This window comes from Pelobates fuscus, chromosome 7, assembly GCF_036172605.1.
Source record: "Pelobates fuscus isolate aPelFus1 chromosome 7, aPelFus1.pri, whole genome shotgun sequence".
Taxonomy (NCBI): domain Eukaryota; kingdom Metazoa; phylum Chordata; class Amphibia; order Anura; family Pelobatidae; genus Pelobates; species Pelobates fuscus.
In genome coordinates this window covers 103409937-103425419 of record NC_086323.1, presented here as the reverse complement: position 1 = coordinate 103425419, position 15483 = coordinate 103409937, and the positions used below count along the sequence as shown (strand labels likewise).

At 41.6% G+C, this 15483-nt stretch overlaps 1 protein-coding gene across 1 annotated transcript; it reads right to left on the bottom strand.

Moving 5' to 3' along the window:
* Positions 1-2387: 2387 nt before the first annotated feature.
* EFCAB12 (EF-hand calcium binding domain 12) lies at positions 2388-13422 on the bottom strand. The gene is made up of 9 exons (XM_063427393.1): positions 13313-13422; positions 10511-10984; positions 9234-9434; positions 8033-8192; positions 6391-6647; positions 5835-6048; positions 4176-4341; positions 3020-3154; positions 2388-2553 (listed from the first exon to the last, which is right to left on the bottom strand). Exons 2-9 carry the CDS (start codon positions 10967-10969, stop codon positions 2439-2441), a joined length of 1707 nt encoding a protein of 568 aa, XP_063283463.1. The 5' UTR covers positions 10970-10984; positions 13313-13422; the 3' UTR covers positions 2388-2438.
* Between the last annotated feature and the right edge of the window lie 2061 nt (positions 13423-15483).

Here is a 15483-nt window from a genome sequence, read left to right as displayed (position 1 = left end):
AGGAGGGAGTGTGACAGAACTAGGGGAGGTGAGTGCGACAAGGTGAGTGTGACAGGATTAGAAGCTTTTATGTGACAGGGTGACTGTGGATGGATTAGGGTGAGTATGACAGGGTTGGGGGGTGAGTGACGTTGAGAGTGAGTGTGGCACGGTTGGAGGACAGAACTGGAGGGATTAATGTGATAGGGTAAGTGCAGCAGGGTGAAGGGGGTGAGTGTGTGACAGTGCAAGATAACATGGGTGTGACAGGATTAGGGGGTTAGTGTGGCTGGATAAGGGGGTGACAATGAGTGTGAGGGGGGATAAAAGTTTGTGGGGAGCTGACAATGAGTGTGTGAGGGGATGACAGTGTGTGTTGGGGGGGGGGGTTGACCGTTTTGTTGTTTCAATGACCAGCCTCCCCACACCAAAATACTTTTTAAAGTATCTAATTCCCTGGTGGTTTAGTGCCCTTGATATCCAGTCTGCAGTTTTGCCGGGTGCAGAGCTACAGACAAAGTGGTAAGTGTCTCGCAAGCTCGGAAAATCAGAGCGTTGTTGTGGTAACCCACGGCAATGCTCTGTTTGGCCAGCGTTTGGCATGGTCTGCAGCTCTACACCCGGAAAAGCTGATGACTGGAGACTATGGGCTCTCTCCCCTAGGCAGACTGAAAGGAGGGGCCTAGGACCTGGTGACATACAGGTCAAGCTGCAGGGCTCCCTCCCTGTGTCGGGCCTTTGGTCAAGGACCGAGGATTCGACAGGTCAGTCAGCACTAAAGCAAGTTAGGCAGCTGCGAGGTCCCATTCAGCAGCCCTGGGAGCAACATTGTTCATAACAGCTAATGTGCCCTACGTAGCTTTGGCATTGCATATACTATCTGTATCCCACTGAGCCCTGATTAAAGACTGGGTGGGCCCATATGTGCCTTAGGCTCTTTGTATAATAATTCGGACAGCAACCCCTTGCTCACCCAGTGGAGTCCTTCTGCCCCAGGCACAACAGTTGATGAAATTACCATTTTCATTCAACTCAAGGTTTACAGCAATTTATTTTAAACTACTTTTGAGATGTCTATCTGAAAGGAAATACTCCAAGCACCAAAATCACTGCAGCTCACAGCCTGGCATCCCCGAATGCAGAATGGCTTGATTTCTTACATGAGATCTACTTGGCACCGCTCCACTCCTTCACTCTAGTATTCAGAGAACCAGAAACTATCTGTCTAAAATAAGTCCAGAGGTGCAGAGCTTAGATCATTGACTGAAAGCGATCAGTTGACGCTCTTAGTCAAAGAGCTAGCAATCTGCAGGGCTTAGCACAGGAGAGCTAATAAAAGCTCCTGGGCAAGAGTTACCCAGTTCTCCTGTCTGCAAAGAGGGGGCATGGAGCAGTATCCAGAAAACTCTAGGTAAGAAGCAGTCTGTTCTAAAACAGTTTGACCAGTTACAATAGGGGAAAGGGGTGGCAGTCCAATCCTAGGAGCAGCGAGCAGCTTACTGTGAAAACGGTTATAGAATACAGTAGATCCTCTACCACTGTCTGCGATGCCACACTACAACAGGAGGTAAAAGCCACATGGGGAGGTAAATGGAAGGGGTGTGCTAGAGACACGTGATGCAACAGACACAAGGGGTGTGCAAGGGACACGAACACAATGGGGGCTGCAAGTGACACAAAATACATTTTTCTTCTACATTTCTGAATAAAATGTATGGGTGCATCCTATAATCCAAAAAACACAGTGTCATTGTCTGAAATGTAACATTTAGACCATAGTAGATGAAATTGAAAAATTCTCTAAGTCAGATATGTTTACAGTTCGCATTTTTTTCCGTAAAGTTTTAAGTTCAATGCACTTCACACACTTTAGTGAATAAACCGGACAATGTCACATAATTTTAATATGACTATCAGAATTAGTTCATAAACTGCACGAAACAAGTAGAAAAAATAAATAATTTATTTTTAATAATACAAAAGATAAATGTGAAAATGAGGGGGGGAGGGGGAGGGGGACAAAGAGGTATGGATTCAGACACTCTCTGCATAGCTCAAATGATGTAAAGTGTCTGAAACCACACCTGTGTCTGAATGTAAAGCACACAATTTGTGTTGTTCCTTACCATATGTGAAATCTGTAAACAACTTGGTATAATATGTCTTCACTTAGATACATGCAAAACAGAGATACATCCGTAAAACATTTTTGGAAATGTTACTTCTCACTTTATAATGCTGACTGTATATCAGCACCACCATATCACACCATACTAGCTACAGGTATGAATATACGAATGACAAATCAAATCAAATAGTTTTAATAAGAATGTAGAATTTGCTACTAAGAATGGCAACTTGTTTGCTCGTGATAACTAAAGTAGCCAATAGTCTTTAGTTATGTCTTTTATCATGATGAGATTGTGGAATGAACTGTTCTGGTGATAGGGATGTCTGGGTTAGCTTGGCTCAGCTTGGGGAAGGTAGACACGAAGTTTGTCTAGAAGTTGGCCTGGCCAAAAGGCATTATCTTCAGAAGTCAAGAAGCAGTGAGGGTACCTCCTTCGCAAGTTACTGAGAAAACAAAAACATAATGTTATTGGTAATGGAAATATTTATAGAAAATTCTTTGATTGATGTCCACCAGTGATTCAGGAAAAGATTGTGAGTGAAATGTGTGGAAAATGTGTGAGACAAGCAATGGGAGCATTCTATGTATGAGAGTATTTATATACACACACACACACACACACAATATATATACATACATACATACATATTGAAAACATTAGTGTGTCTGTCAATGGAACTAAAATATTCTTTATATAATCACTGAACTGGGAAGGATATTGTCCTTTCCAGTGGCTCATTCCAGGTTCAATACTCCAGAGTTCACCTTCAGATCCTTTGAGCTAAATGTTGAATAACTTACAATTACAGAATCTGGTGAGTTTAGAAGATAGCTCTTATATTTGGGTGTCCAATCAAACTGTGACAAATCTTTAATTTAAAGCAATCAGCAATACACTGCTAGACTGACCAGGTCATCTGCTGGAACTTCTCAAACGTGATCCAGCAGTTCAACGTGTCAGTCTTGTTCTTCAAGTTACTCCTCACTTTGGTTTTCACCTTCCTTACATAAGATTTCGGGGGGTATGGTGTCCGGCTGGGAATGCTGAAGTTGGTAGCAAAAAACAAACGGAGAAAGGTTTATATGAAAGATGTTTCAGACAAAAGTACAGAGATTGTGAGAGCACTGTGAAAATGAGAAGAATGCATTTCATTAAATTCACAGTTTTTTTTTCACTTTGAACTGTTTAAAATATAATTATCGGTTATCTGCTGCTACAGTTGCAAAGTTGCAAACTGCAAAGCTTTGGCTTAAATTAAAGAACACATTTAGAAACATGCAAATATGTAGGCACATGTAACACGCCTATTTTTTTTCTTTTATTGATTTATAAAGTGTGTACACTTTTTTAGACTGGCAGAGAGGTTAGAGACATTTATTTTTTTGTTCATCAAATTGTGGTCTATGAAATGCGGGTGAAAGCCAGATGTTGGTTCTAATGAATGACCTGCACACTCAGTGCATTTACGTGTTTAAAACAGCATCCATTGGACCATTGCTAAGGGTATCTTAGATACAATAAAAGTATGAAGCATGTTGTCTGCCTGTGCTCATTTGCATGTCGAGCTGGGAACTGTGGGATAATTATAAAAACACGACTTCTTGAGTTTCTGACCACAAGGATGACTTGTCAAAGTCTAACTTGAGATATAATGGTAATGCATAACAGTATTTTTTCTATTTGTAATGGGGTGGGGAAGGGTTGTGTTTGGTCTCAACACAATATTTTTGGTACCTAGCTATATGTTCTCAGAGAGATTTCAACTACCAGACTAAAAATAACAGCCATTCCATGAGACTATAAGATCAAAACTGCAGTCCACGGCTGGTTTCTGGTTACGGGTCCTGTGGGACTATAGTCCACACTTTGGTTTAAAAGAAGCTGTGTTTTAAAACAGTTGCCAAGGGTATCTGCAGATATGCAGTATGAAGTCTTAAGCATGATGCCTTTCTGTGGTCATTTACATGTCAAGCTGGGAACTCTGGGATAGTTAGGCAAACATGATCTCAAAGTCCAACTTGAGATATGCGGGTGATGCATAATATAGTGAGTGTGTAAGCTCACCTCTTCTGAAGCTTAGTGTCAATTTCAAGGCTGCACTGAGAGTCCTCCTTTCCTGCACTCTTAGGTTTTGTGAGATCCTTCAGGCTGAAAGTAGCGGTTCCGGGTTGTCGGAATGACAAATGCTGTCCTGAGGCAGAAATCAGTTTGTCTCCAGGGAACAACAAGGCTGTTCAGTAAGAAACATGTGATAAAGAGAATTCATAAAACAAATTCTATCAACTGGGGTTGGAGGTAGCATTATATTACACATACAGTAACAGAAACACATAATTACATAGTTACATATAGTTACTTAGCTGAAAAGAGACTTGCGTCCATCAAGTTCAGCCTTCCTCACATATGTTATTGCTGTTGATCCAAAAGAAGGCAAAAAAACTAGTCTGAAGCGCTTCCAATTTTGCAACAAACTAGGAAAAAATTCCTTCTTGACCCCAAAATAGCAGTCAGATGTCTCCTTGAATCAAGCAGCTATTACCCTACTAATTAGAAATTATATCCCTGTATGTTATGTTTTTGCAAGTGTTTATCCAAATGCTGTTTAAACATCTGTATGGACTCTGATAAAACCACCTCTTCAGGCAGAGAATCCTTATAGTTCTTACTGTAAAAAAAACTTTTCTTTGCCTTAGATGAAATCTCCTTTCTTCCAGCCTAAATGCATGACCTCATGTCCTATGTATAGCCCTGTTTATGAATAGATTTCCAGATAAAGGTTTGTACTGTACTATTTGTATAATGTTATCATATGCCCTCTGAGGCGTCATTCTTCCAAACTAAAGAGTTTCACTGAATACAAATAATACAAATATGAATACAGACTTCACTGAATACAAATATTAGTGTTCAAATCGGCACTTTCACTGATGATATCATTGTTGTGATACGTTTAACTGTTTTGAAACACTAATATTTGTGTTAAGCAAAGTCTCCTGAGTATTACAGTACGCCCCATGTACAGGTTTTTAGTGTTTTTGAAAGTTAAATGGTCAAATATAAGGATTGCTTTTCTGTGTTTTTCACACTGAAATTTGCCAGATTGGTTATGTTGCATTTGAGAGCGTATGGTAGACCAGGAATGAGAACTACCCCTATGATAGCATACCATTTGCCAAAGTAGACAACCCAAGGTATTGCAAATGGGATATGTTCAGTCTTTTTTAGTAGCCACTTAGTCACAAACACTGGCCAAAGTTAGCGTTCATAATTGTGTTTTGCATTTTTAGCACACAAACAAATATAAATGCTAACTTTGGCCAGTGTTCACAGTTAAAATGCCACGCAGAACTAAAATTTTTTAAAAAAATCTTAATATCTCACACTTTTGTTGAATAATGAATTAGGTTTCATATATGAATAGTTCATGTGAAATGAAATCCCTGTTTCCCCTGAATAAAATGATATATAATAAGTGTGGGTGCACTTAATATGAAAGAGGTGAATTACGGTGGAACAGACATATAGTGCAAATTACAGTTTTTGTTTTGATCACAACGTGTACAACTGGCTCAGTCCAAGGGTTAAACTCTCAATTTTGTTGGTTTTGACAGCAATGTTTTAGCAGTGAATCATGAGAGAAATTAAAGCAAAAGAAAAAAACAATAGGTCTGTGTGACAGAATATCATTAACCAAGCATGAAGCATCACTGGCCATGTTCTCACCTCTCTCCAGGATTCTCTCAGAGAGGGGAATTCTGTATTCCTGGCACAGCTTCAGGATCTTGTGGTAGTTCTGCAAACACTTCCTTCGGTGTTGCTCCACTAAATCCCCCATCTCCTCGCCCACTGTAGATGGCAGAGAGTGAGAGTCAACGGCAGCGTTCCCACTGCGCACTAAGCGGCATTGTTCCAACCAGTCCAGGAGCCGAGTATTACTCTGGTGAAAAGAAACACACAAACAGCTCATTTGTCTTCTTCGTTGTGTTTTTTTTTTTTTAACCAATATGAAAACTGTGTATTTTCCAACCCTGTGTCGCCAAACTACAGATTATCTCTTAATATCCTCCTTCACTCTGAAAATGTATTGGAGACCCCTGCATTCTTTCACAGCTAAATAATGTCTACCTCCCTGCACAGCCAACATTCATGGGGATTGGTTAGTGACCCCCACCATTCCACCTGATGTGGCATACAGGGAATCCTTTGTTTGAACTGTTTTCGTGCTGGATTGCTTACCTTAGAATGTGTGCAGAATGACAAAATGTGCAGCATTACTCACTTTTGCCCTGCGTCTTCTCTCTTTGTACATCTTTCCGATTTCTTCCATGTCCTCATAACTGAGCGGTCTCATCTCTCCTAGGTTAATTGGTGGAACTTCCAGTAACTGGGATTTGCTGCAGACAGTTTGATCACTGTGGTCCAGTGGAGTTTCTGTACTTGTACTTTCGGGAATAGCCTGTGAGCCACTTAATGCTGATGTGTTTTTTTTCTTCCTGTCCAAGTGTCTCCGGCCTTCTTGAGACTTAATGTAACCCACTGCATATACAGGAACAAAAACGTACCAGTCAGTATACCAGCCCCGTGTGATATAGGTTACCTTGAAAGCAATGTTAACCACAAACAACATTAAAATCTGTTCTAATATATATCAGAACCTCTCACTGTGTTCACCAATGTGCAGCCAGTCAGTAAAACGACTCTTATTATTGGTCAATGCACTGTACAGAGATGTAAAAGCTCATAATTTGGGTTTGGATCAGGGGTTGATTGCTACTGGTTCGAGTATTCAATAAGTTGCGGTACTAAGAAATTGTTCATAGTATAACTATTAAAGCCCAGAGGAGCATTAGAAAGTCCATAAGCACATCACCGCGTCACTACATGGCTATCCTACTTCCATTCAGCACACCACTCCAATCTTTGAGATCTACTTCACAGAGAAGACTGCTACAATCCGACAAGAGATCTCAACACCCCCCACCCCACTCACACTCTCGTCATCCCCATCACCTCCTCTATTTTACGCTTTCCCATACTCACTACAGAAGAAGATTTCTACTCTCTTCATTTTCCTCCCGCCATACGTCCTCACATCTTCTCTCAACCATACGTCCTTACATCTTAATTGTTCTACGATGTCCTTTCTTACTTTGCCATTAACCAAAATTATTACATCTCCACCCTTCCTGTGTCTTTAACCCAAATTTCTCATCCAACTATCACCCTATTTCCCCACACCTTTCTTTTATAGGTTTCTTGAGAAAGTTATTTATACCAGACTTATTAACTTTTTAAAACCATTTGAATTGTTTTTCAATATCACTTTTATGCTAATGACACTCACATCTGTCTTCCCTGATCTCTTACCTCCTCACTGAATCATGTCATCATAAACTAAATCTCTCCAAACAGAGCTTCTCATCTTTCCTCCTTCACATACTACTACCCCCATGACAGTCTCCCTCCAGGTAAATGGTGCTACTATCCACAGGCTCGCTGACTTAGCTTTCTCTTACATTCCAACCTCTCCTTCACTGCTCACATTCAGTCAATCACACATCACATCCAATCAATCACCAAATCCTGATGCTTCCATGTCAAAAGCCTAGCTTAGTTTTGCTCAGATGCAGATAGGGTACTTGTCTCTGTTGAAATCATCTCCCACTTCATTAAATGCAAGCATCTCCTAACTGATATTACGCATTCCCAAATTACCATTATTCTGGGTTTAGTATTTCCTGAAGGGCTTTAAACAAAGGTCCAGCAAGTGTATAACTTGGAGGACTGAGGTTCTTTGTAAGTGATACAATTTAATGGCTCAATCCCATAATAGCAAATAATAGACTATCACCTGCTAGAATTGGGGTACACTGATAGAGATTGTACACTAAGTGTACAATAGTCAATTTCAGCTTGCTTACCTGACTTGGAAGAAATGTTTCGGTTATGTTCTTCGGCATTCTCCTTCCTCCACGAGTTTCGCCCTCTTGACAACTCTTTGTAGTTGATACTGTTTGGCATTTTACTGCTCAGTGAAATAACTAGATTTTCAGCCTCCAAATCACTGATGGGTAACTTGGCCTAGAAATATTGGTGTACAAAAGGGAAGTTTGTTGGGAAACATGCAACACAGGGATCTACTTATAATGAATAAGCTTTTGGCACCCAACTACTTCCATCCAGCTGTGGATTGGCTACAGCTCTAACTAATATGTGCCAGCCATTTGGTGTGGATGATTATGGGTTTTATAGATCAACCACAGCTGGAGAGCAGCAGTTTGATTCCCAGCAAACAGTATTCTGACATGGTTATTCACAAAAGTCCGAACGGCCCTGTACTGAATGGGGCAAAACCATTTGGTGCTGTACGGGGCCCATTTGGAATGCAAAATCCAGACATTGTTCACACTATTTAAAAATGTCTAGAGTTTGCAGAGCAGGCAGTCAATAAGCCTGAATTTGGTCTGGATTTCAGCCAGACTGAACACTTGAACACTGCCAGACAAGAGGACATAGTCTTAAATTAGAGGGGCAAAGGTTTAAAAATAATATCAGGAAGTATTACTTTACTGAGAGGGTAGTGGATGCTTGGAATAAGCTTCCAGCTGAAGTGGTAGAGATTAACACAGTAAGGGAGTTTAAGTATGCGTGGGATAGGCATAAGGCTATCCTAGTTATTAGATAAGGCCAGGGACTAATTAAAAGTGTTTTGAAATATTGGGCAGACTAGATGGGCCGAATGGTTCTTATCTGCCGTCACATTCTATGTTTCTATTTGCAGATCCATGCAAGCGGACTTTGTATTTCTGCCCCTCATCACTTCCAGTTCTCACTTCTAGCTATTTAGCCAGAATCACAATCACCTATGGCACTGGTAAAAAAAAAAACCCTGGTATTGATGGGGGAAGTTGCCTTTGGATGGAACCCTCCATAGTCACACAGACTATAACCTGATATGTAGTGGCCAGCAAAGAGAAGTTATGTATATTGGGAAGTTACAATAAACTCCTGGTGCTGAGCAATAGGCACCTCTATCCCCATAGACACAGCACTGATCTAGGAGTACAGGAATATCCAATGTAAGAATAGCATTTAATATCAGATATAATTACAGTACGTCACCTCTTTCCTGACAGCTTTAAGGTCCTTGCTGGAGATTTTCTCTCTCTTGTTCTTGTCTGTCTGATTGTACAGATCCACAAGACGCAGCCGGCGCTGATGTAAATAGGAATCTAGCAGCCCCAGGGCCTCAGGGCTGGGCTGATGGATTGTGGGTTTGGTAAATTGGATCTGCGGACTTCTCACAACATGCTGCTCGGAATCCTGTGATGCCAAACATTCCGTGCAGAAACAATAAAAACGATTAATTGTCTCATCAAATTATTTTTTTTTGTAGAATAATAGTTATAGCTGCATTCTGCTACTTAACATTCAGTTTTTAAAAGGGAGTTTAAACTGTCATGAGACACAGGGCTATGTGGGACATAAGGAAAATCAAGCACCAAATATAAGCCCCGATATAATATTTTTGAATACGCTTTTAAAATGATTTAATATTTTGGAAATATTTTGATATTGTTTATATTAAATATCAGTATGTTTTCTTCACATGATATATTTTTTATATTTTAATACGTTAAAAAATAATTTAAAAAGGTTATCCAAAAATACCAAATCAAGGCCAAAGTTTATTGTTTTACAAAAAGAAGAAGCAGCATTGGCAGCCTAGATGAATCACACCTGCGGGTTAGTCTAAAAAGCTGGTAGAGTATTGATGTAACAACTATAAACCCCATATAACAAAACGTGACAAAAGGCAGAGCTTGCCAATTCCCACAGCCATCAATAGTGATGTCTGTAAGGAAAATTGCATTGTCTGTGCGGTATCTTCCATAGACAAAAGTGTTGTACTCTTACCCGTGTACAAGAATACAGCACTGAAATCAGCTGTTGGTAGAGCCAGAGATGAAGAGAGTCCCACAGATGGAGATGGCAGTGGCCGGGAGGGTCAGCTTCAGATAGGTAAAACCTACCTTCCCCTGCAACCCCAGGCCACCGCACTCCAAGCGGAGCGGTCACCAACTGGGATCGTAGCTAAATATGCAAAGACTGCAGATGGTGCAGTGCCGCTTTAATACAACTTTCACTGGGTTCTTCACTAAAGAGAATTGTTGGGAATTTAAAATGCATTCCAAGAGAATTTCTAATTTGAGAGCAAAACAGCTGAAATGGAAGCATAGTAGACTTTTAGAATGTTAAAATTAGAATGCTTCTACTTTGGCAATGTTGGCCTTAAATTTTAAATTTATTTTGACTTGTCAGGTTGAATTCCAGACAATTCCTAATTTAATAAATAACCCTGTCAGTTTAAATGGTGTAAGATTATGAACATGACTCACCCCATCCTGAATTGTTGTCTGGGATTTTTGGCTTTTTGACCTTTCCTCTGACATTGTCTCCTGCATTCTGACCTCTATCTCAGTGAGGAGGGATTTTCCTTGTAGCCAATTAGCAACATCCCCCATATTATCCAACTGAGTCCGAAACTTCTTCCGTTCCGATATCCAATCAGCACAGCTCATACTGGATTCTCTACCATGGATCGGTGTCCTCTTATCAGTGTCTGGTTTGACACTGCTCTCAGGGGATTCTAGAAACATCTCTTCTGGTTTTGGTTTCCCAGACTCAAATTTGTCCATGGGAGGAGCGATGATTCTTCGCGTTCTTGATTTTGGAGGACCAAATGTCCTGCAGGCCACCCTGAAGAACAGGGTCTGGGATAGATCTCGCTGGCGGTATTGGTTCGGATCATTCTCCACTGGCATCAAGGGGTCTTTAAATAAAACTTCTTTGGCCATTGTCTAATTCAGCATCTACATAATAAAACAAGCGATAGATGACGCTAAATAAATACAATTTTCACCTTATTATAAAAGCTTTTTGTTTTTGCAGAACCTTATTAGTGTATTAGCTCTCCAACACACAATTCCAAAAAAGCAAATATAAAGTGCACTGTGCCTTTAACCCCTTAAGGACACATGACATGTGTGACATGTCATGATTCCTTTTCATTCTAGAAGTTTGGTCCTTAAGGGGTTAAGATTGTGCTCCCAAACATTCTTGTGTATTGCAATCAACCCCAGGAAGTAAAATAAATCAATGCAGCAAAGTGCTTGTGCTCAGATTAAAACTGTAGTTCCTCATGCAGGAAACCAGTATTTTGTGCAACATTTTTGTGCAAACACACTCCAAGATATATGTGTAAATCGTATTGCACCAGTGCACATTAAAGTGCATAAATATTAAAAGTGCATTATAAACTCTGTGTAAGTCAAATTTTTTTTTTTTTTTTAATTCTTTATTTTGGTTGTGCATTTATGAAAATCACATAAGCGTTCAGTATGTCACAGCATTGTAAACAAGTTGCAGTACTATACTTTTAGAACTGGGAATGACATTTGAGGAACATGCACATTTTTATAATAATGTTTAAACAAGCTTTAACCATTTAGTTGCGAAAAGTCCCGTTAGGTACAAAGTAATGATGAGTAACACGAAATGTTAGCGTAGATCTCCTTTAAATGATAAGACTAATACGTTAGCTTAGACTCTGCTGTTAGGTACAGGGGGCATATTACAGATTGCTATGGGCATCTGAGACAGTGTTATCAAGGCATATTAGGTAGGCAGACATTAACATTGTCAGAGTGAACGACTGAACACCAAATTGCTAACTGATCAGGCTCATACTGGTAAAATGTTATGCTTGCCATGAGATGACTATGTGCATGAGAAAGATAGCATTAATTTAACTGGCATACAAACGAGAAGTAATATAAAACAAAGAAACAAGAGGGGTCAGTGTTATATCACTGCACTGTCTTATCAAGGCTTGGATCAGGTATAAGGCAAGGTGATCAGTGAAAACAAGCTGTATGTTGATGGATCTGTATGGGGCTGATCACCCTATGCCCGTTAATGGCACGATGCTAAGGCTAGAACCCACAAGTTCACCTCTTTGTAGGGAAGGGAGCCACCAGTCCCTAGTGCCTTTGTGCTCCCGCCCTGCTCTGGCTGCATATCGGCATAGTCCAGTTACCGGACCGTGGTCTCTGGGTCTTCTCAGTGCTCGTGCTCTGTGTTGCCCGGCGTGGCTGAGCTGGCAGTATTCAGCAGGACTCTTCGTTGTCAGCGCTGATGCGGGGATTCGTGTAGCGGGTTGCAGCTGGACGAGATGCTTTAGGTAGGTATGCTTTTGGGAGTTCTTTTGGGCGAGGTGACTGTCTGCTGCACGCTTATTCAGCTGGTGAGGTAGTCTCCGCGGCTTTCGTCGCTTAAAGATTGTCGTGTTGTCTCGGGGTGAGTGTCGGCTTTTAGGAGGCTGCCCGGGTCGCTTCTTAGTGCGTATGTGTTTTCCTCTGGCAGGCTGTCGCCTTCTGCGGCATTTCAGGGCCTTGGTTGCCAGGGGGGGTTTGCGTTCTTGTTGGATGCCTGCTTGCTCCGCTGTGAGAGTGCAAGTATGAGAGTTGTGTGCCTGGGCTTGCTGCTCTCTGAGTGCCAGCTTCTCCCAGAATTTGGCAAATAGCGCATCAAGTTTGGCAAGGAAGTCAGTCCCCTCCATAGGTCGAGCATGTGCGAAGGCGGCCATTTTGCCGGAGTTCGCCTCTTCCCGCCGTCGATGGAGCTCCCTGTGTGGAGTTTTAGCAGGTAGTTGGTCTGTCACGCTTTGACCGGGATAACCCCCACCGGTCCGGGGGGGGAACAGGGTGTTTTGTCAACTGCCCTTCCGATGCAGGGTCGGGGAGAGCGGCCGCCTCCCCCCAGTCCCCTCACCTCTAGGCCGCGTCTGGCCAGCATAGCCTCCCGGTCTCCGAGGTTCTTAGGACGGGTATCAAGCTTGTCACCAGGTCTCGCTTATTACGGTCAGCGTTTCCCGGTTTGGTTTTCGGCTCGGGTTTGGCAATAATCAGCAATATTAGGGCCCGTTAGACGGGAGCCCAGCTTACATGCGACTGTTTGGCTCGCTGGCTTAGCCCCGCCCCGTGTAAGTCAAAATTTAAAACCAACGTGCAAGATAAATTTCACTCACAAATTTTGTTCATAGAGAGTTGATTTTTCACATGAAAAAAACATAAAAGCAAAATAGTATAATATTGCAAACACAATTATATCGTTAAAAAGAGGTAGATTATCACACTCACAAATAGAGAGCAGGTAAAGAGACTGTTCAGGCTGTTTGCGCTTTTGCACTGTATGTCAGCATCTACATAAGAGCACAAAAGGGGTTAATGGGGGTCAAACTATGCTGATAGAAAACATTTGTATTGACACTAGCCTCATATTTCTTCCTCTCATATATGAAGTACCACATGTAAACAAGCAGCACATCTATGGCATGGTATCCACACAATTAAAGGGACACTATAGTCACCCAGACCACTTCAGCTCAACAAAGTGGTCTGGGTGCCAGGTCCCCCAGGATTTAACCTTTCAAAGGTAAACATAGCAGTTTCAAAGAAGCTGCTATGTTTACGTAGCAGGTTTAATCCAACCTCTAGTGGCTGTCTTCCTGACAGACGCTAGAGGCGCTTCTGCGACGCTGGATGCGAAAACCGCATCCAGCGCGCAGAACGTCCATAGAAAAGCATTGAGAAAGGCTTTCCTATTGACTGTTTGAATGCGCGCATGGCTCTTACCGTGCATGCGGCTCCACTCAGGAGCTGACGTCGGCGGGGGAGGAGAGGTTACCAGCGCCGAGGGAGCCCGGTGCTGGATTAAGGAAAGTGGCTGAAGGGGTTTTCAGCCCAGTGGGAGGGGAACCTTTAGGATTGTATAGTGTCAGGAAACCGGGTTTGTTTTCCTGACACTATAGTGATCCTTTAAACATCATGTTCTGAACATCTCCTTGTATGTAAATGTAACATCAAGCAGTCTTACATTTCAGAGTGAATGGTTGACTTCTCAGAAGATAATGCTAGGGAAGGGGTAGGCAACCTATGGCACGTGTGCCACGCACGGCACTCAAAGCTGCTAGAGCCAAACAGGCTCAGACCTATCAGGAGTCCCAGTGAAACTTCAGATATCTGCTAGTACAAAAGGTGGTGAAGGACAATCCTCAATTTATGCATTGCAGAACGTAGGGGAAGTGATCTCAGATCATGTCATCCCAGCACTTGTGAATGGGAATCCACACTGTAGTAGAGCAGCCCGCAGTTGCTGTTGCAGCCCCTGTCCTTGACCTGTACCTGACCAGCCTGGTCCCCACTGGAACCCAGGGAAGCCACCCACACTACTAGATATACACAGAGCTGCAGAATAACCCTCCCCTCATACAAATAATATGAACAGCCAACACACAAACATACACACAATCCGCACAATCGTAACACCACTAACAATCCACGCACATGCACACAACCCCACATGCCGCCTCTCACATGCAATACCCAAAACAGCCCCTCACATACACACAATGTGACATATCCATCCACACACACAATTCCACAAGCAGCCCCCATTCATAGGTATCATACACGATACCACAAAAAACGACTCATGAACATATACAATATAATAGCTCATATACTACGATGCAAAGCAACTGCAGTATAAATAGCACAAGCACAATACGGCAACATACACACCTCAACTTAAAAAAATAGGATCGACACGCTACGGGTTTTTACAATCTTATTTCGGCACAGTGCTGCTAAAAAAGGTTGCCAACCCCTGTTAGGGCATCTTCTCCAAAGCAACAATGAAAAATGCATCCTATATGTTTTGGCAATCCTGTATACACCTTTTTATTACAGGTTTTAAGAGAGGGCTAATAATATCAAACTAGAGAGTATTCCTTCTATTGATGTTTTAAGCATTAAATCAATCAACCCCAGTGATAAAAGAATTTGTGATCCAGATGTTGGAACAGAAATAGGAATATTATAGCTGATCCACTAACCAGAGGAGCCATCTCCCTCCTCACTATTGATGGATGCAAATAAATAGAGGTAATTGTATTTACAGTAACTTGTCATTATGAGCATTTAATAAATCTTAAGAACTCCAAGGGCTTATTCACTAAACACTGAATAAAATGAATTCAAAATTGAATGGCAAAATTTAGGCCAAAACAGATGATTTGGGAGCATTCTCCAAGTCATCCGTAGTCATAGTTTGCTACTCTAGCCTAAATTTACAATTCTGTTTTTAATCGACTAGAATTCTCTGTTGACTAAATAAACACCTTGTAGTCCATAGGAGAGAAGAGTGAGCCAAAATTACTTTAGGAAGAGTCCATACTCACTGAAACTGCAAGAGATGCGACAGACACTAAAAATTTCAAATTTCCCCGAAATATTTGTTGTGAATTGGT

Excerpts from the sequence above, each read along its gene's own strand:
- EFCAB12 (XM_063427393.1), bottom strand. The coding sequence starts at position 10,969 with ATGGCCAAAGAAGTTTTATTTAAAGACCCCTTGATGCCAGTGGAGAAT. Across the intron at positions 8,193-9,233 it reads TTAAAGCTGTCAGGAAAGAG|GCCAAGTTACCCATCAGTGA; the intron begins GTGACGTACTGT and ends CAATATTTCTAG. Across the intron at positions 6,049-6,390 it reads AGAGAAGACGCAGGGCAAAA|AGTAATACTCGGCTCCTGGA; the intron begins GTGAGTAATGCT and ends TCTTTTCACCAG.